The sequence below is a fragment of the Coturnix japonica genome, chromosome 1, assembly GCF_001577835.2.
Source record: "Coturnix japonica isolate 7356 chromosome 1, Coturnix japonica 2.1, whole genome shotgun sequence".
NCBI lineage: Eukaryota > Metazoa > Chordata > Aves > Galliformes > Phasianidae > Coturnix > Coturnix japonica.
Window position 1 is genome coordinate 123256706 of NC_029516.1, and position 20663 is coordinate 123277368.

The window sequence follows — 20663 nt, forward strand, 5'->3', positions numbered from 1 at the left end:
CCGAGTCCCATCACTAAGCCATGTCTCTCAGTGCTCTGTCTGCACAACTCTTAAGTGCCTCCAGGGATGGGGTCTCCATCACCTCCCTGGGCAGTCCTTTCCAATGCCTGACCATCATGTCTTTGAAGAAATAACTCCTGACATCCAAACAAAATTTCCTCTAGAGACACAGGAGGTCATTGCCTTACATCTTGTCATTTATCACCTGAGAAGAAACTGACACCCTCCTTGCTACAGCCTCCTTTCAGGCACTTGTAGAGAGTGATAAGGTCTTCCCTGAGCCCCCTCATCTCCATACTAAACAATCCCAGTCCCATCAACAGCTCCTCCTAAGCCTTGCTTTCTAGTCTCTGCGCTGGACACAAAGGAGCAAGGATTGGTGTAGAGGTATCTGGAGGTGGTCCTCAGTGTGTCCGTGTGCAGGCAGCTAGGCCAGTCTGTCCTGGAGCAGAGAAGAGCACTTGCTGTTGAGCTGGGTCATGGTGAGTCCATCTGGAGGATGCCAGATGGAAGGGAAGGAGTCAGAAGTGGTTGTGTAGTGGCCTAAGTACCTGGGGTGTGCACTGGCAGGGTCTAACTTAGAAAGCTGCCCACCATCACTAGGTAGATGTCCCCCTAATGAGGAGTGTGATTACACAGCAGGCCTTGTCTGGAAGCTCAGTGGCCAAGCATTTAAAGGCATTAGAGGCTCATAAGGATACAGATGCCACTAAAAGGCATTTTCAGAAATGAGTTCTATTACTTAGATTGCATTAAAATCTGTGGGAATCGGTCAGAGAAATACTTCTTAGTGCCTCTCTGAGCAAACTCTGCGAGGTGCCTGTTTTTATCAGCGCCTCTTAAAAACCTGACTGTGAGAGACATCTCCTCTCAGTAAGGCTTAGTGACAGCAAGCAGCAGAGGTACAGGAAGGGTGAGTATCCCAGTGCTGCAGTGTTGGGGCCTCATCTGTGTAATGATGCCTGTACATTAGGCCATCAGAAAGGATGGATGAGTACACAGACTTCCCAAAGGTTATCCAATAAATAACAAAAAATCAGAGTGTTGTCTCAGATTCCCATTCCCCTGAATGCCCCTTTCCCAGAAGGGCGTGTTTAGTACCTTGTTCCTTAGATCATGATAATGAAAGTACAACCTGGCTATAGGGCTATAGGAAGGAGGAAAACAGTCCTGCTGCCCTCTGTGTGCTCCAGGAAAGCTGCCAGTGCAGCTGCGGAGACCCACATAAAACTATGGAAAGGGGAAGCTTCCCCTTAAGCTTTTAGTGAAGGTAATCAAAAGTGTAGGGAAATAATAGTTGAGTCTCTCACAATAGTCAGTGTCTACTAATCTTCTCAAATTATTATCTTGCAAAACAATCTTGCAGTGTTGTATATTGTAATATGAGCTAACTAGTTATTAATGAAACAAGAGAATGGGAAGCCTGAAAGAGGAGGCTTAGAAAGCCTTCACCAACTGTGTCAGGGGCTGTAAATGCAAAGCAGTGAACTTTAAGGCACGTAGCAGCAATCAGGCAGCCACTGAGAGAACTCATCACAGAGCATGGGGTGCATGGAGCTGCTGAGAACAGTACTTGTCTGAAAGGCAGCGCCAAGACACGAACAGATGAGCTGGATTCAGCACTGTAGAAGGCCATTGGGTCCTGCAGAGTAAAACTTGATGATGAGAAGCTGGGACGTAGGCAGACTGGCAAGAACTCCATCATGTCAAAGCCTGCAGGGGGGAGCAGCTATAGAAAAACTAAACCATAATCAGGAAGCAGGCGCTGATTTAAGAGTTCACATGCATATGATACCAAGCAGAGGTGTGCAGAGAGAGGGCTGCACGATCTAAGGGGAGGATAGTACATCTCTTGGAGGCAGTTCCTGCAGCTCCCACAAGACACACGCTGGTAGCACAATGTGAAGAAGTTTGCTCCAGATGATTTCTTAGTTGGGTGAAACTTGTACCCTGTCTCTCTGCCCAGTATCCTCCTCACTAACAAGCTCGAAACAAGTCAGGGATCATGCCCCAGCTATGCCCACATTTTTGGGTGGGTTGTTACTACCTCACTGATGTGACAGGCAGAATTAATAGAGCCTTAGCTGCAGAACTGGAAAGAATACTTACTTTTACACATAGGGCTAAGAGCTGCCTGGAATATTCCTTGTTTGAATGTGCAGCCAAAAAGTGGGGAAGTAATGAGAAAAAGGAGATGTACTTGTCACTACAACTTCATGATTGAGTGCGGATGTTGGTGAGAGAGGAGACAGCTTGCTGCCTGTTGCCAAAAGCTGGGGAGTCACAGAGCAGAGTCTTCATATTTCACTGCTTGATTTCTTAATGATATTGTGTTAATATTCAGCAAAGCAATATAAATTAGCAATGAGATATCGAGACATGACACTGTAATAATTATGTGGGCTTCTCTGGAATGAGGTGACCTTGAAATCCTTTAATTAAGTAGCAATGTGTGTCTTGGTTTAATTCAGTGTCATTTGTAAGTGCAAAGAAATGTCTTTGTGTTTCTGTTCCTAAAATAGACCAAAATTTACTGTTTGTTAGATAGCATTTGGAAAGAAAAATGCTGCACTGGAGGTCTGTGTACTGCTCAGAATCTTTGCTGTATGGAAGAGGCTCTGTCTGGACCTGCAGTTTGTACATAAATCTTGGATTCGTAGATCCATTTTACTTATGGATGTGCACCCAGCATTTGGCTGGACTTACAAAAGTATCTTCTGCTCAGGTAAACTATTGCACATCCCATCAGTCTAGCTCTGCCATATATTTGAAGCAGAGATCTGTTGCTGCAGCCTTTGTCATTATTTTGACATAGATGAATAGAAGCTTTGGTGAGACAACTCAGACGAGTTTGCCCTACATATTTTAGCTCAATGTTAAATTTTGAAAGAGGAATTATTTCACTTAGATTTGCCTTTCAACATCAGTAGCTGGAAAATGTACCTGCCCGGTTCTCTGTACGAGAATGGAGGTTTATTTGCTGTGGTAAAAGTAGAGCATAGTTTCTCCATTCAGAAGTCCTCCTGTTTTGGGTTATGCTGTCACCTGTCTCTGTTGTAAGGAGAATGTTCTCAGGACAAGAACCATGTACAGAGATGTAACTATGTTTTGGAAATGCAATAGTATATTCTTCTCCATAGATCCATAAATTATTAACCAAAGGAGTTAAAACTGAGAAAAAAACACACAAAACAAGCTGCTGAGGGAAAAAAGATACCTTTACCAAAAAAAAGCTACTATTGCAGACGTGTATGTGTTGAGCTGATTTTACAGAGCAGTCAAGTAGTTTTGTTTCCTAAAAGTTAAGGTTTGCACATGGATTACATCTGAATTTCTCTGACATGTACATAGAAATGCAGCTAATCAGCTAATATCCCCTCTGTCAGAAATGTGCTTCTAGAATGTGTAAGGCTAGAAGGTATTTTAGTGCAGCATTATGAAAGTAGAAAGTCTGTGAACTGAGAAACGATGTGCCTTCATTTCTGTTCCAGGTAACGGCAAGCTTCACCTTAATCCTTGCATGTTCTTGTCTATTTTCAGGATTCCTCCTCGATTGGAACGGCCACAGTGGCTGGTCCCAGGACAAGTGCAATAATTGGAGATCAGGGAATACCACCGAAGGTCCAGCTCCCCCTCAATATGTAAGCAGCCAGCTCGTCTCACTTCTTACTCTTTGTATCCAATCATGTGCATGTGTACATGTGTTTGAAATCTGCTTGCATGAATCTCAGCTCAGGAGCACTGAGAAGAGAGATACCACAATTTCTTACACAACTCAGCCTCTGATGAAGGTGAAAAATGAATCGTGAGAAGCAAGACTTCCCTTTCTGTGTGAGCCCTTTTAGTCTCTTGGTATATTTATTACAGCTACATGAATCACCGTTAAGGAAATTGAATGCCTCTCAACTAGGGCAAATCTTCCTCCTTCATTCAGCTAAAGCTCTCTGAAAGATGTAGTCCCAGGTAATCAAACATCTGGTACATTCATCATCAACCAGAAAAAGATGACCCATTTGCATTTTTTTCCATCAGCAAAGGCATCAAACAGACATGTAAAGTGTAAGGGTATCGTGGGCACGTGAGCTTGCTATATAGCATGTGGAAAAACATAAAGTTGACTAGGTACAGAACAGAATGATAGCTTTTGTTCAAATAAATATCTTCCAGTCCAACTGGCTTATTTGGTACCTGTATAGTCAAACTTCTCAACCCTTTCCTCTGATCACACATGCTTCATGTAAGCAGTAGAACTATATAGACACATAAACACGCATACCAGTATTTTAGTTTAGATATATATTATTTTTTAATGGGTAAAATAATACCTGAATTCAGAAATTACCTTCTAAAATAATGTAGGAAATCTGCTTTAAGAAGAACTGTGAAATTGGTGCAGAGCAAAGAAAAAATTGTTCTTGGGTACCAATGTAGGGCCTGCACACCTGTGGGGTACTACACGTCACTGGGTACCCCACAGAGATGTCACATCATCACCCTACAGACACCCAGTTGAAGTGTGTGTGACACACCATGGAGCAAGTTTATTTCAAATGGTGCCACAGTCAGCAGTATTTCTGATATTTAGTTGCTGAATCAGGCCAATTCCTAGTTCTATGGCAATGCCTCTGCCCTTGTGCCTCAGCAGCCCTCCTCTGCTCCCTTCCATTCTTGTCACCTCTCCTGAGAAGCAGCCTCATGATCCATTCAGACATTTTACATTGACAAGCCAATCTCCAGTCAAAGAGTTAACATTATCTGAAGGCTGTACTAGGCTTGGGGAAGCACAGCACTAGACAGGGCTGTGGGAGTTTTGCATTATAACTGGACTCACAGATTGTTCTCCCAGGCCAAGACTGTGAGCCACATGCTCTTTCTTGGACATTTTTAGGGAACCAAGTTGGGGGAGTTTGCAAAGAAGAATAGAAAGAAACTCATAGGAGAGGTGGAGACAGATGCAAAAGAAAGCAGCCTACAATCCACATTAGGGCATTTTTCTCTGAATCTTCTTCCAGCATCTCAACCTGTAAATTACATTATTAGATGTAGTCCTTTGGGAAAGGGGCTAAGTGACCGCTACCATCTAAAATGTTCTGTCCTTGACCCCTGATTTACCCCTAGCTCCTGAAAATGAGCCAAATTTAAGCAGTGATTTTAAAAGGAGAAGTTGAAGCCACGCTTTTTGCTCCCTCAAGTGAGTGCAGTTCCCAGGACTTTGAGTTATGTCCTTGCAGAGCTCTGTGCTGAAGGATTAGCACTGAAGCATGTAACCTTATTTCATGTCAGGGTGATATGCTTTAATGTTCTGCAGTTCTGATGTAGCCTCATGTTTTTCTTCAGGTGAACAACATCAGATCTGCTCAGGACCACCTAATTATATAGACTTAAGCAAAAAATGTGCAGGATGGTTTCTCCCATCTGTTGATTAGTGAAATATAGTTTCTGATTAGGTCTTTGTACCCCGTGCACATGGTAAATATGGCCAGGCACATCAGCCTAAGGATGCCCCAAGGAGCTGTTAACAAATATTTCATATTCTGCTCGTTACTGCTGTTTATTTACTGCCTTCAGAATCAAAATAAGGAAATCTGCTGGTGACATAAGGGAGTAGAATCAGGAAAACTAACAGGATTGATTCAGCAATTGTATTTCCTAGAAAGCAAATGTAAAAAGTCGTGTATCATTTTTATTGGCTGCAAGTCTTAAATCACAGTGGTTATAGTTTTCATTATTTCTCTGGTTTGCAACTGTAAGCTGGGCAGCAAACCTCTTCTCACCCACCCCTGAGCCTAATTGCATTCTGCTGCACTTTGTAGTGTAAATGCACTTCCCATAAGTGTTTCCCCATTTGTCCTAATCTCTCTGTACCTGTCAAGCACAAAGACAAAAGAAAACCCAAAACTCATTGTACAACCTTGATCAAGAATCACCAGAAATCCCATTATGCATTTGTATAAAGGTGACAGTACCAAAAAAGATTGGTGTTTACAAAGGAAGTGTTGTTCTGCATGTACATTCTTGCTATCCTATCCAGACTTTCTGTTATTCCCCAAAGTGCGAGCAATCATTCTTAATTTTCAACAAGGATATCTCTAAGCAGAGATAATACCTTCAGGGACTTTAAGTTGTAGTCATTTCACAACATTAGACACGTCCCTGAAGTAGCAGCGGAAGAACAAAAGAGAGATAAAAAGAAAGATTCCAAACAAAGGGAATAAATAAAAGCTGTAATTAAATAAATAAAAGGCTCTACGTACTGGGACTGGCATTAAATATTTGAGTATACTTGCATACAAAACATCCACAACCAAATTCTACCACTGAGCTACATCGGCCTCTGTCACTTTTTGCTTTGCACACAGATCATTACCAAACTACATCAAAACAGTTCAGTGTGTTGTTTCTAAAACTAGCCTGCATAAGTAGCTCAGAGAAAAGTGCAAGAAAAGCGGCCTTTAACATTTAGAGGTAGCCTACCCATAAGAAAAGCTGCTTCTGAGAATCCACAGTAGAGATGGCTCACACCCTGAGGCACAGGAATGTATCCTTCATCCAGATGTTAGACCTTGAGAAGCCTTCCTGCCTGGGTTGTGGTTGCACTGATTGCAACTGCTTCTTCTTCCGAGGTTGCTACTCAATTCTTGAGCTGAGTGATGCTTTGTGGCAGTGTTTTGCTTCAGTTGCACCCCATGTGGGAAGTTTGCCTTGCTAATCTCTAAATTACCCCCTCCCTCTAATCTCATTTGCTATTCCCTTATTGTCTCAGCACACAGCTGATCTGTCTCTGCCATTCCTTGTTCCTTGTGCTGTAATGATGCCCTGTTTCAAACACCGCTTCAGAGCAGTGTATCTGCTCACCTTCTGCTCCACGGGGCTGGAGCTGAGTTGGGACAGGCGGTGGCTGATGTCAGCTGTGTGTTTTCTTTGTGTGACCTCTCCTTGCAGCTACCTGGCCCTGTACGCCTACAAACCCCAGAAGACTGATGAGCTGGAACTCCGCAAGGGCGAGATGTACCGAGTCATCGAGAAGTGCCAGGATGGCTGGTTCAAGGGGACGTCTCTGAGGAGCGGCATGTCTGGTGTCTTCCCAGGGAACTATGTGACACCTGTTTCCAGGTGAGGACTGTCAGCCAAGGTGGAGGTGACTGAGATAGGGTAGGAAGGATTCAGTGTCTGGAGAATGCTGAAAACAAGGCAGCTCTGCTTTTGAATCACATTCCCCATACCTAAAATTTTCTAGTCCATTGCAGACTTGGGTAATATGACTTGCTGGTGAAGCATCAGTTTTCCACGCTCTCAGAACAGTTGCTTTAGGTGACAGCATTTACAACATTTGCATTGTTTCATAACTACTGGTCATGTGGCAGGACTAAACAAAGCAAGGAATGCCTGTGGCTTGCTTTGTAGTAGCTCCTCACCAAGATTTAGTTTTTCTGAAATCAGAGCTTTTGGATCATTTAGGACAAGACTAATGTTTGAAACATTAGAGTTCAGAAGTGATAGAAGAGTTCAGCAAATTGTTTCATTTTAACTGCCTTTGTTGCATGAGATGAGAAAAGGAAAGAATAGCATGTATGGGGAAGAAAGCCATTTGTCAGAGTTAGGTATTGGAGAAGAAGAAATCAAAGTGTTTCTGATCCATAGCCTGCTTTGAGGTAGTCTGAAATCTGAGGAGAAAGTTCACAGGTGTCCCCAGCTGCTTTACCACATATGCTCCTTGCAGACAAATGCTGCCATGTGTTTGCTCATCATTCCTTTAGAGCAACTCTGGCTTTGCAAATTGAACTCATCTCACACACTGTCATTGCATCCTCCTATAGGCACACGATCCCCCCATCTTTTGTTTTTCTGCAGAGAAAGGTGCTCCACCACTCAGAGGGTGCTGATCTTCAAAAACTGGTCCAGGTTTCTTCCATCTTTGGTTTATATGAAGTCTGTAATATGTGATCTGAGCAAGAACAAAATGAACACCAGATGAGATGATGATGACTAAGCCTCTTGAAAGTCCTAATACTTCATTTTAGCTAAAAAAAATAAATAAATCATAACTTCATGGGGTCTTCACTGCTCATCAACCTAAATGTATTTACCTGATTTTATAGAGGCCCTCAGCAGCCTTCACTTCTTGTCTCTTCAGCTCTTAATTAGTAAAGCGATTCGTGCTGAAGTGTTGTTGATCTGAATCAGCAAGACTTTATTAAATGCAGCATGTCACAGCTAGAACAAGACACAAAAGTGCTGAAGGGCAAAAGTCCTTTCCACAAAGCCCAAAAGCAGCTTTATGATTATATTTATGATCCTGGGCGCTAATTAAGTTCCTGTGTAAATCACTGTCAGCGAGAACAGCAAGAAAAAACTGCTAGCAACAAAATACCTTATTTGCTGCACTTTAAACTTGCTTTGTTCCCCTTCATTTTGACAGCAAAGCAGAGGGTTAGATTCATACATGGTTTTCTGCCACTCCTTACAAAAAGCAAGAAAAAGAAGTTGACCGTGAATTTAATAACAGTGAACTAGATTTACAAGCTGTCAGAGCACGTGTGAGGAAAGCAAGGTGAGAAAAGGGCAAGCCCCTTCAGGTAGACTGACATACAAAGGGCAGCAGAGAAAATTTGCCATATCCAGCCTCCATCCAGCTCTGCTGCAGTCACAAATGAAGTTTATGTGCCTATTGGTGTATATTTGCCCAAGGCAGCCCTCAGTGGACTACCAGGTGTCCTTTTCTGGCAAACCCAATCTAGCACAGATGGCCAAGCTAGATCAAGCTGAACCTTGCTTCTACTCTGCCAGCTTAAGGCAGATGACAGACAGTCATGATTTCCAGCTGGTGGGGTTCCTAGACTCTTCCTACCTGAAGTCTGATGAAAAGTGTTTGAAGCAAAATGTAATCCAAGTAAACCCTGTCTAGATTTCATATGACACCAATGCTAGAGTGTTGTTTTTCCTCCTATGTTTTTCTTTTTTAATAGAAGGGGCAGAGGAGACAGCTGTTTTCTGAACCTTCTAACCATATCTTCCACCTGTCCTTTGGCCTCTCTATCAGAATTTCACTCATATTTGGCTTTTCCTCCCTCCAGTCTTTTCTTGGGGTTTGTTCCCCAGTCTGTCTTATCCTCTGGACTGTGCCTGATTGTTCAGCGTACTCCCTCTTCATGCCTCTCCCACACAACTTCTTGGGATCCCAGTAGTTTTTCCAATCTCACCCCCATATGTTGGTCTTTTACCCTGTCTGTTATATCCTCCTCCTTCGCTCACACCTGACAATGTCTTATTTCCATTTCCTCCTTCATTTGTTCTGCATCATATCCCCCTTCGCTGACCTTTGCTGGCGGAAGCCCTTGGCACATGGAGCAGCCAAGTAGAGGAGAACAGCACAAAACAATACCTCTGTTTTGTAGTGTCTCCTGCTGGGAAATTAGTCAGAAACCTGAGTAAGAAACTCAGCAAGATTTGCTGAGCAGCAAGCAGATTTGTCCATTGATGTCCTCCTTCCCCAGTCAGAAAGTTTCTAGCTCCGTGGTAAGAAGAATGAGATGTGATTTAGACTGAACTCACTGCATGACCTCGTTCTTCCCTGCTGAGGTCTTCATGGTCATTCAGATGAGAGAAGAGTTATACATGCAGCTTAAGGTAGCAGGAAAAGAGGGGCCAATTATTGTCTGAATATCCTTCCCAGTAAGGGCAGCTGCACTCTCTTGCCTTTTCTGTATCCATAGCAAGTCTAAGCTAGGGCTGGTTGCACAGGTAAAGCCAGAGCTCAGGCTTGCCCACCCCTGCCAAGCCTGCTGCTTTTCAGTCCCCTTCAGAAGCCACACACCAATTTGCTGCTTTCTGACTTGTTTCCCACCTGTGAGGCTGTATGCAGGCTTGGTCCTAAGGAAGATCTAAGGAAGATCTGTTTTAATTATTGCTTCATCATTGCCTGTAAAATAGCTTCAGGCCCATAAAACAACATTTGGGAGATAATAATTTCTTCTGTACTTAGATTTGCATTTTCAGTAGAAATTATATAGACAGAAGTGTAGCTTAAGAAAAAAATTGGTTGGAAAAGTTATCTTCTGTTTTCACCCTACACTTCTTCGCATGGGATGAGGGGGCAAAAATGTCTTCTGGTATACCTATTGTGTCCTGTAAGGGTACAAATAAAGCTCAGTTTATTACCCGAGGGAGTACCATGTTGAGTAAGTGGGGATGCCCATCAGCTTGGTGCCTGGGTATCAATGTCTGTGATCTCCATCTCCACACAGGGTGCCAGTGGGAGCCGGGCAGCCCAGACCCAGCACAGCCGCAGGAGCTCAGGCCTCAAAAGGTGCCCCAGGATCCATCCACCCCGTCGGGGCCGTGCACGCCGCCGTCGCTGCCGCCACGGCTGTCAGGCCAGCCGTCCCCATCACAACTCCTCAAACACATCCCCAGCTACAGGCATCCTCTCCACAGCTGAACAACTGCCTGAGGTACTCGGCACAGCAGCCCTCCAGCCAGACCCGCAGCGCCATGCAGATGGGTATGTACGTGTTCCTGTGGGAGCTTCCCCAGCCTCCCCAAGCTGCTTTCACCAGCACAGCTCCGCGTGGAATAGAGTGTGCTTTACTTGCTTGTAATATTTATAGGCTTCTATTGATCTCTGGGAACCGCGTTGTGTTTATCAGATTGTTCTGTTGCTACAGGTGAAATAGATTATGGTGTTTACAAATATTTATTCAATTTATCTGAGCAAAAGCAAGCACCCTGCATACTAAGGAGATTAGCAGTCCCAAGTGAGGTCGGCACGCTGACAGAGAAATACTGCCCATATCACAGAGCAAGGAACGCGTGTCTTGAAATTAAGAATCATTTCATTGGGCCGTAGGGCTGAAAGGTATTTATTAGGCAGAAGGGGAACCGGTGTTAGAGATAGAGTGAGAGATCTGAAAAATACTGCCACCTTTTTGGAACGAGAATAAGAGCTTCTCACAACAGGGTGGCTCTGTTCTTCCTGGGTTTCCTTTTTGATGTATGGCACAATTTTCTGGAGCACAATTTATTCCCCCTTCCCTGATGTTAAGCAGCTCTGATGTTGAATAAAGTAAAAGTAAATCCTGTGGTGGAACTTCACAGAAGAATTTAAAACATTTTGTTTCTGGTATTTTATAGGGATGAGAGCCACTGTGTTTACAAAGGCAGATCAGCAAAGGCTGTGACTGCAGAAAACTGAGATCTTTGATAAAAATGAAGCAAACCCAAATGAGCAATATAGTGTAGTGCAAGTCAGAGCAATATAGTGTAGTGCAAGTCACGGATTCATACCTTTTGAAGCCAGAAGGAACCACTGTGACCATCTAATCTCACTTCCTGCACAGTCTAGGCCAAAGACAAGAAAAATGTAATCAAATGCACGTGAATCTGAATCTGGAACAGAGAAAGCTCCTTCTCCTCAGCAAACACCAGCAGGGCTTTAGATGCCAGCCACGTCACACTGGGGGAGAACCTATTTATTCTCTTTTTGTGTAGTTTAAAGGGCTGTTGCTTTTCCCTCAAGACAGACTGTCAAAAGGCCTTCTACTCCTGCAGTGCAAGGGCAGAAATGTCCTTTCTTGTGCAGGGCTTGCAGGGTGTTTAGGGAGAAAGTCTCTGGCACCTCAGCTTCTGGGAGCTTTCTAGTGCCTCCTGTGCCCAATGCGGACAGGCAGGTGAGCTCCCCTGAAGTATTTTTCTTCATAATGGATGTCCTGACTGATATACAGTGTACCACTGCCTCTCCAGAAGGTCTCTAAAGTCCTGCAGGACAGGGTAATGCACATTCCCTTTTCGAAAAGCCTTCCAGGAGAAGCAGGCTGGCACGGTATTCAAATCACGTTTTCTGTTGGCTTGCAATATGTATGAGTAACAAATCAATTTTGCACAAGGCCACTAATGTAGGAATACACCCAAAATGAAATATGAGCGGTGTAGAACAAAAATAGCCTTCAGTGAGCTTTGCTAATTAATAGCATGTTGGATGCAGCACAGTCCAGATCCAGAGATCCCAGAGCAAAGCCATACATTGTAACAGTAAGAAGATGAAATTGCAGGGGAAAAAAAAGTGGGAACTTTGCTCACTGTTGATTTTTCTCAGGTCTTGTATTTTGCTGGTTTTCTTGCTTTCTCATTCCTTTGAGTTTATAAACAATGAGGACAATATGAAAGAATTAATGTACCTAATATAATTATCAAATTAGTCTTCCACATCCAGATACGTGCTGTGAAATTCCATTTTCCTTCAGGTTTATGAAAGCCATTCCTTTCTGCAACCAGTAGTTCAAAACCTTGAACCTGCAAGCTTAACCATCCCAGAAAATTAGATTTCTAGCAGCTGAGATTGCTCATTACACAAGCTTCAAACAGGAAACTCAGGAGATAATCAGTTCAAGATAACCAGTGGTACCAGTGGTTTCTCTCCAGAAATGGATTGCACTTTCCAATACATGTTCTTGGTAAACCAAGGAGAAAGGAATTGGTTACTGATAATAACAGCCTTGAAGGAGTCTCTAAAAACAACTTTTAGGCCCTTTCTCATGCTACATCTAAAATCACTGCAAGTTTAAGACCAGTTAATGATAGTTTTGTTGGTTTTCTATGAACAACATTAACAAAAAGAAATGTTGTAGGGTCATAGAGTTCCTGCGAGGGAGAAACATGGAAACTTTAGAGGTGCTAATCTGATGATCTCTTGCCCATCAGGTCCAGCATTATATGGCATAAAGCTGAAGGATTAAATTTCCTCCCAACCTCATAAGCACACAGCTGGTATAGTCAGTGTGAGACAAATGACACTCCCTGTCATTTTAATCCCTGGTAATGGGTGCTGTTGCTAACTATAGAAACAACAAAATAGTGGTTTGAGTTGTTCTGCAATTGTTGCTTAGTTATAGATTCAGTGAAGTCCAATGGCTGCTTTTGGTCACGCATTAAAATGTATCCTTTAGGTGAATTTGTAAGGAATCCACAGAACAATTGTCACAGTTAAAGAAATCTGTATTGTTGAAATAAAGCTTTTTGTTGGGAATGAGCGTAATTCTACTGGACTTTATCTGGAAAGCTGCAACAGGAGCAAGAGGGAAAGCAAAGTGAGTGCCCAGTGACTAGACTGTCTGCTTTCACATTCTAGGTAGATGCCCTGGCCAGCAGAAGAGGCCACTGTTGAGAGGGTCAATAGGTTGTGCTCAGAAAAGTATTCAGATGTTCAGATATTGCACTCGTGCAGAACTAAATCAGATTATGGAACCTTGAAATAATTTGTGAAATGGATATTTGCCAGTCAGTTCTACTATGGAATCTTTTAGATGGGGGAATGTCTGAGTGTGTACACAGCTTATGCTCTGTACCTAACTGAAGTGTTTGTAGATTACACCTAAGCGATCAACCAATATGGAAGTCAGAGAAAACACTGTGGTTAAGGACCTGGAGCTTCGTCACGTTTCTGAAACACGGGACATACAACAGGCTCACAGATCCCTGGAGAAGTGGCCTCAGCAGTGAGCTGTGGTCACCATTAAACAGCTGAGCACCAGTTCAGGTTGCTAGCAGTTACAGCCAGTGTGTGCTCATAAGGGCAAGCTAGACTAAAAGGCACTGCACAGTCTCTAAGGGACCTTGCTGGCAGAGATGAGGCTGATCTTAGAAAGTCTCTAGTGAATTCCTGCTTAATTTATCTTGCACAGCTCAGTGTTGTGCCACTGATCTTTTTGTTAAGGCTGAAACAATAGACCTCCATTTGTAATTGCCTTCTGCAAGGTCATCATGGATCATGCAGGCTAACCCTTTAGGCCCCGTGCATTATTGTCCCCTAGCATTTCAGGGATTTCTAGGATTTTGCCAAAAACACTTTCAGGCTCAGGTATCCTCAGTGCAGACTAAGCGCTGTAGGTCTTCATCAGCCCCCAGCATCCTTTTAGCACTGAGTCTGGCAGCACAGTGGGGACCTAACCATGCTCTGACCTCCCTTCACAGCTCACCCTCCTGTGCCAGCGCCAGAACGTCCCACCGCCACAGTTTCACCTCTGCGGACGCCCAGCTCACCCTCCCGCCTGCCGGCCACCACCATCCGGCCTCACTCTGCCATCTCCCCGCAGCACAGCCACCAGCCACCCACGCCGGGGGCCAGGCCCCTCATCCCCCTCACCTCTGCAGCCGCTGCCATCACACCGCCCAACGTCAGCGCAGCCCACCTCAACGGCGAGGCAGGCGGCGGACCCCTGGGTGGCCCTGCTAGTCCCAGCGCCGCTGGCAAGGCCGAGGAGAGGAAAAATGAGAAGGTAAAGGCTGCTGTTGCGGGCAGAAGTGGGTTTTAATCACCTGCAGTGCCTTGGGTTGTTTCTGTGCTTTGTCCTTTCCTCACCCCTCCCTGGTACTGCTCTTATGTTGCCCTCTAGATAAGTGAGCAGAGCTGCTCTCCTGCTGAATTTGTCTATTTGTTCTGATAACTAGCATCCAGTTCTCACAGGTTTGTGGAAAGATATTGTAACAGGGTCCCAGGTCCCAGGGCCTGCAAATATACCTTCTTGTATATCCCACATGTTTGCATGTTGCTTCAGAGCTTTGTGTAGTAGCATATTTAATACTTCCTAAAGCTAGCATGCGATTGTGTAGGCCCATGTGGGACACACCAAAATTTCCTATGCTTATTTGTGTTGAGTTTCTACATAAGATTCTGGTTAGCTGTTCCCAGATGGTTACACCTTTATGCCCTGGCACAGGCTTCCCAGGGAGGGTGTGGAGTCACTGTCCCTTGAGGTGTTCCAGAACTGTGTGGATGTGGCACTGGGGGACATGGTCATTGGGTATGGTGGGGATGGCCTGGCAGTTGACCTAGATGATCTCAGAGGTCTTTTCCATCCTTAATGATTCTATGATTCTATACTGAATTTGAATGCAGGGAAGGAGAGTGAAGATTTTTGAGCTTCACAAAGAGGAGAAGTAAATAATATACTGCCTCAATACAGTGAGCATTGCCAAAGATCAGTACAGTACCTGGGAAGTACTGGAGAGAAGTGATATTAAATCTCTGACTGTATAGAATGGTACAAAACTGTGCTCAACTGTATTGAGCAATATGTTCCTGAATCTCCTCCATGTCATATTTCACTTTCATTTAAGGAAGGTCTGAACTAATGATGCTTCCTTTCCCTTTATAAATAATGACTGATGTTTGGCCAGTTAAATTGTGCTCCTACTCTCTGCATAATCCAAATCAAACCCAAATATCTCTTTGAAGCTGTTGAGAGCTTGGATAGTGCCAGACTAAAAGCCATGTTACTACTCAGAAAGGAATCTGTGAATCAAGAACTGGAGACGTATCTGGAACCACACTCAGTATTTCCAAAGTGGAGTCTGGCAAGGCAAGTTTGGGGGTATACAGGGAGCAGCCATAACACTCGGAAGGAATATCTGTGGAGAGAGGTAATATATGTTATTGCTACACCTGTTAGGAGGAAAAAACAGACAAGGTTGAGAGGCAAAATATAGAAGCAGGGACATAACTAGCAAACTGCCAGATAAGCCAAGACTGGAAGCAATTTGTCTGAGTTTAGTTTCATTATAATAATCAGTCAGGTACTTCAAGATGAAAGGAACGGAGGGGATGTTAGAAAGAGGAGTCGTAATAAGGTCTTCAGCTCTACCGAACACAGGGTGGAAGAAATGCACAGGTAATTATCTCCTGAGAAAATGAGATTAGCAAGCAGTGCCTGAGGTAAATTGCAACGTGCCAGAAAATCAGCGTTGCTGTTGGATTTGGTGTTTTTTAGTATCCAGTCATTTTTTGGATTTTAACCCTGACTTTTGGCCTTGCAGTTTCTTTTGTAGGATTCAATGGAGAGTGAGAGCTGAGCAATCAGAGGCAGAGTGGCTGTACTGAGAAATCTTCTCCTGTTGTTAACTGAGTTTTTCATTTGCACGCAGATTGTCAGTGTGAGTTCACTGTAGTACAGTGTTCATGTAGTATGTAGGAAGAAGCGCATATTCTGGGATGGCCATTCTGAGGATCCACTGGATGTCATGGTTCTGTTGTAAGAAGTGTTTTTTTCCACTTCAGCTTATTTTTTTGAAAGTCTTCCTCAGAATTTTCAAACTTGCAGGTTAAAGTTGGCACCTGTGTTCAGATTTACAATAGTGTCTGACTGTCACAGTTGGGCTGACTTAAATGGGAGATGAACAAGAGGCAAAACATGGCCTTCATGCCAATCTGCACTTGTCAGTGTGCACTTATCCCAGGAGGATGCTGGAACCAGCCTCCTGCCCTGTGAGAGAGCAGTTTCAAAGCTGCTGGTGGTAGCTGAGGTAAGACCAAGCAATAGATAGTGCTGTGCAACTATAGACTGCTCAACCATGCTGTTAAATCAAAGCCATTTCAGGGCTGTATGGACTCAGTACAAAGCAACAGGAAAGGCAGCTCACGCAGAGGTAGAGCAGACTCTGCAGGAAAAACCAACAGGGACTGAATACAGACATCGCATGGCAGAAGTCAAGGAGGTAACATGCCCAGGGCAGCACAGGAGAGAGAAGGGCAATAGCAGAGGTGTGGAGATGCAGCCAAGCAGCAGAGAAGGGCTGCCAGTACAATCCCCAGTGACAAGGGCATGAGAGAGGTAGAAGAGAATGAAAATGGGGAACGGGCTGTTTGCTTGAGGGCTTTGGGTGGTGTCAGAAGCCCACTGAGCTCCAGCTTTGTCATTTGCTCATAATGTCTGCTTGTGTAACCACCTGATACTCAGAGAAATACCATTCCAATTCCTGAATTTTCTGAACATCCAAAAGCGAGGGATGGAGACCAGCTGTGGAATGGAAGCAAAGCCCTATATTTGGGGGGCTTTTTAAAGTCGAGAGCCCTGCTTTTTCAATCATGACAAGCACTGTACAAGTTCAGCTTACGGCTGAGAGGTTGTAATTACGGCATGACTACTGCTCTGACCTCAGCCAATTTTTGCTATAATAGTTTCTGCTGTACATAATCTGGGCCGATACTTAATACCTCTGTTAAAACCACTTGTTTGAATGAATTAATGCATTTCTCATTAAATGTGTTCCTCATTGCGTTAATCAAATCAAGCAAATCATGCTGGGTGGTTAGACCACTGTAATTAAACTTTCTTTAAAATCCACTCATTTGGCTTTTGATGAGGATTTTGATTAAGCTCTTCCAAAATGTCTGGCCTGGTATCTGCTTAAGAGGAAAATAAGAACTTGCTCTAGTGAGCAAGTCATCAATTCATCACTGTGCTACACCAACTCCTTACTGTTTTACCTAGCCAGTGTATAAAGAAACATTTGAAAGTTGGCAGTGTAAAATGAAATGGTTTTAATAACTATGCTGAGATAAAAAATCTATTTGCGGTTTTAAAGTTAGTAACTTTGTTGCTGGAATACAAAGAGGGGCTGGATAAGCAAATCACAACGAGAGTTTTGCATGTGAAGACTGAACCAATTAACGTCCGTCCTCTCACTGGTGCCACTAACACTCTCAAATATTGGTTCTGCTCAAAATAGCTGCAGTCATCAAATGGTACGGTCGGTTTGGCCTGATCCTGATGTAAGGAATACATTATAAAGCAGGGCAAGACAGGGCTTCCACATTTCTAAGCTTTCTTCTCCATCAGAAATAGGCTGACTTCATCCAGACTATTCATCAAGAACAGTCTTGATACATGGCATGGCCTTTGCTCTGCCCCTATACTGTCCTGGGTGAGAGCCAAACCCACAGAGATGAGTGGTTGTGGACTAGGGTTTGATCCTAAAGCTTGGTCTTGTTTTACATGCCAGTATGGACATGAATAGAGAGAGTTCCCTCTGCTTCTCCTCCTTTCTATCAAGACTTCCCTCTGCCTTCCCTGGTTTGCAGCCTAGAGCCCACACTTAGTAACCCACCCTGACTTTATGTAGCACTACAGACTGTAGGCCCTTCAGAATGTTGTTTTCGTAAACTCTGAGATGCTCTTCAGCTTTACTTCACATTAAAGCCATGTGGCTAAGCTATCAGTCGGTAAAACTAAAAGCGCCTGAAGGAAGGGATTCTACATGGTAGTGCACCTTCAGTTTTCATTTACTGTTAGTGTCTGTGTTGTGACTTCTTCTCATTTTAACGTGTCCCTGAGTGAGGAGTTTGTTATCACTTCTCATCAACGAGAGAAATTGAATTCCTTATCCGGAAAATGGAAGATCAGTCTCAGAAGTAGAGTGCTGAACACTTGGAAGGACTGTGCGGATAGAAAATGACATGACAAAAATAGTGGTCACCCTGGGACGAATAAAGGCAGCTGGGAACAGAGTTGATGGAAGTAGATTTTCCAAATACAAAGTCAATATGACTGACCCTGAAGTTTTGGAAGAGAAATTCCATCTTCCTAGTAGATATGAAATCATTTAATGTTTTTCACTTTGTAGCCACTTCACCTAAGAGAGCCTCTAGATTTGTATGAATATGAAGTAGAATAACAGCCAAGTGACTAAATGAAAGCAGAGCAGGACATGAAAATGAACAAATTGCACAGGAGCAAAAGAGTCTGGTTTGAATTCTTACGGTAAGTACATCAAAATGTAGAAAGCATCAGGAAGAAGCAACATTGAAATAACGATGTAAAATGGGCCTGACAAAGGATAAGTTCTGTGAAGCTGGTTAGCTTGGGTAGCCTGTAAGACATCTGAGTTGGTCCTGGCCACCACCACCACCATTTCACTGATCATTTTCAGAATCACATTTGACTTTTCAGTTGCATGTGTTTTCCAGTTCATTCTTCAGGAGGAATTCTTTAATCTGGAATATTTTAGCCCAATTCTCTAAAGACTTGTGTGCAGAATACATACTGTTAATCCATTTCCTTTCAACAAAGGAGAGGGGGCTGAATTTATCACGGATGCACTGCTGCTTCCCATGCTCCAGAAGGCAGATCTTGGCTCTGTGACCAGCAAGTGATTCACCAGAAACTTGGCCAGAGAGTGGAAACCTCTTTTTCTGGTCATGTGAATTCAGGCCACAGAGTTCTGCTCTAGGGCAAGAGAGCTCATGCTTAATATCTCTCCAGCACCTTCTCCTTCATCATTAGTGTTCAATTTGAAAGGACAAAAGCCTGGCAACTCACTGATAAATATTTTAAGGCTGGCAGATAACCCAGCCAAAAGCACGAGTCCCAGCTGTCAAAACATAGAAAACTTCTGCTTTACAATAAAACAGATTTCTGTTATTTCTGACTGGCTAGGATTCTTTAGCTTAGATCAAGGGCAATAAGCCATTGATCAAAATTTCTTTTTCTTCTTCACATTTTTGATGTTAGGAAATGCTTTCAAACTCCCCACAGATATTTCAAGTGTTGGCTTTACTGCCAAGCAGGCTCTGAGAGCTCTTCCTCTTCTCTCCCCTCTCTCCACCCTGCTTATCAGCCTTGTAGCACTGTCACAGGATTTCTGAAGTGGCTGCAGTGGATTTCTCTTACACAGTTTCGAGTGGCTCTGTGCTGTACTCTGCAGCCATAAGGGGAAGCAGACCCAGGGGAGGCGAGGATGGAGAGTGCTTTAGTGTCAAGAGGAAATTCACTTTATCTCCTAAATGGAAGCGAAGCTGCTTGCATGCTAAGATGCAGTGTTGTGCTGGCACTTGGAGAAGCCTAATTTTACAACACACAGGACCTACAGGTTTCTACTGAATCCTTAGCACTCTTAGAAAAGAGTAGGGCTGACGAACGAAAGAGCATGTATGGGAGCACTGGAGACAGAAGGCTGCAGGCGTATGCATGTGTCTTCCCCACTCTCCATTTGTCCCATTACTTTCCTCTTCTCTGCCTCAGGCTACGGCACCCTTGGTACAGCACCCTGCAGGTGGGCTCCTGATGATCCCTAATGTCAATTCCCACACACAGGTTAAAAACACAGAGTGAAAATAACTGTTCCTGACACCACCCCATTGCTCCCAACAAGCATCAAACAGCTCCAGTAGAAAGCCACGCTAAAAAGTCGGATGCCCTGAAGACAGTGCAAGTCTGCAAGCAACTTGCAGTGCATCAGAGCTGGTGGCATCTCAGAGACTCAGGTCCCATTTTCTTTCCCCAGTGGTTTTTCAACTGTGAATTTACAAGCCAGCAAGTCTTAAACTGACAAGAGATCGTTCACTGAGATACAAATATCTCAAGCACTAATACAGTTGTGTTATGGGTACAAAGTTTGAACTTTGCTGTGAAAACTGACCGTAATCAGCTTTTTAGTGTCTGTGTTTATCTTTTTCATAGAATCATAGAATTACTCAGGTTGGGAAAGATCTCAAAGGTCATCAAGTCTAACCGCAGTCTAACCATAGTGCCCTACCTAACAACCCTCTGCTAAATCATATCCCTGAGCATCGCATCCAAACGGCTCTTAAACACAACCAGGAATGGCGATTCAATCACCTCCCTGGGGAGCCTATTCCAGTACCTAACTACCCTTTCTGTAAAGAAGTGCTTCCTAATATCCAACCTAAACTTGCCCTGGCACAACCTGAGGCCATTTCCCCTTGTCCAGTCACTTGTCACTAGTGAGAAGAGACTTGTCCCACTCTCACTGTAAGCACCTTTCAGGTACTGAAAGAGAGCAATAAGGTCTCCCCTCAGCCTCCTTTTCCCCAGACTAAACAGCCCCAGTTCCCTCAGCCTCTCCTCATAGGGTTGATTTTCTAAGCCCTTCAC

At 43.8% G+C, this 20663-nt stretch overlaps 1 protein-coding gene across 1 annotated transcript in view; it reads left to right on the plus strand.

Annotated features, from left to right (window-relative positions):
- SH3RF3 (SH3 domain containing ring finger 3) overlaps positions 1–20663 on the plus strand; it is a 224942-nt gene that overhangs the window by 180916 nt on the left and 23363 nt on the right. The window contains exons 6-9 of the mRNA XM_032442587.1: positions 3541–3641; positions 6943–7113; positions 10245–10501; positions 13966–14270. Of these exons, the coding sequence (XP_032298478.1) occupies positions 3541–3641; positions 6943–7113; positions 10245–10501; positions 13966–14270 (834 nt within the window). The remainder of the gene's footprint in view (positions 1–3540; positions 3642–6942; positions 7114–10244; positions 10502–13965; positions 14271–20663) is intronic.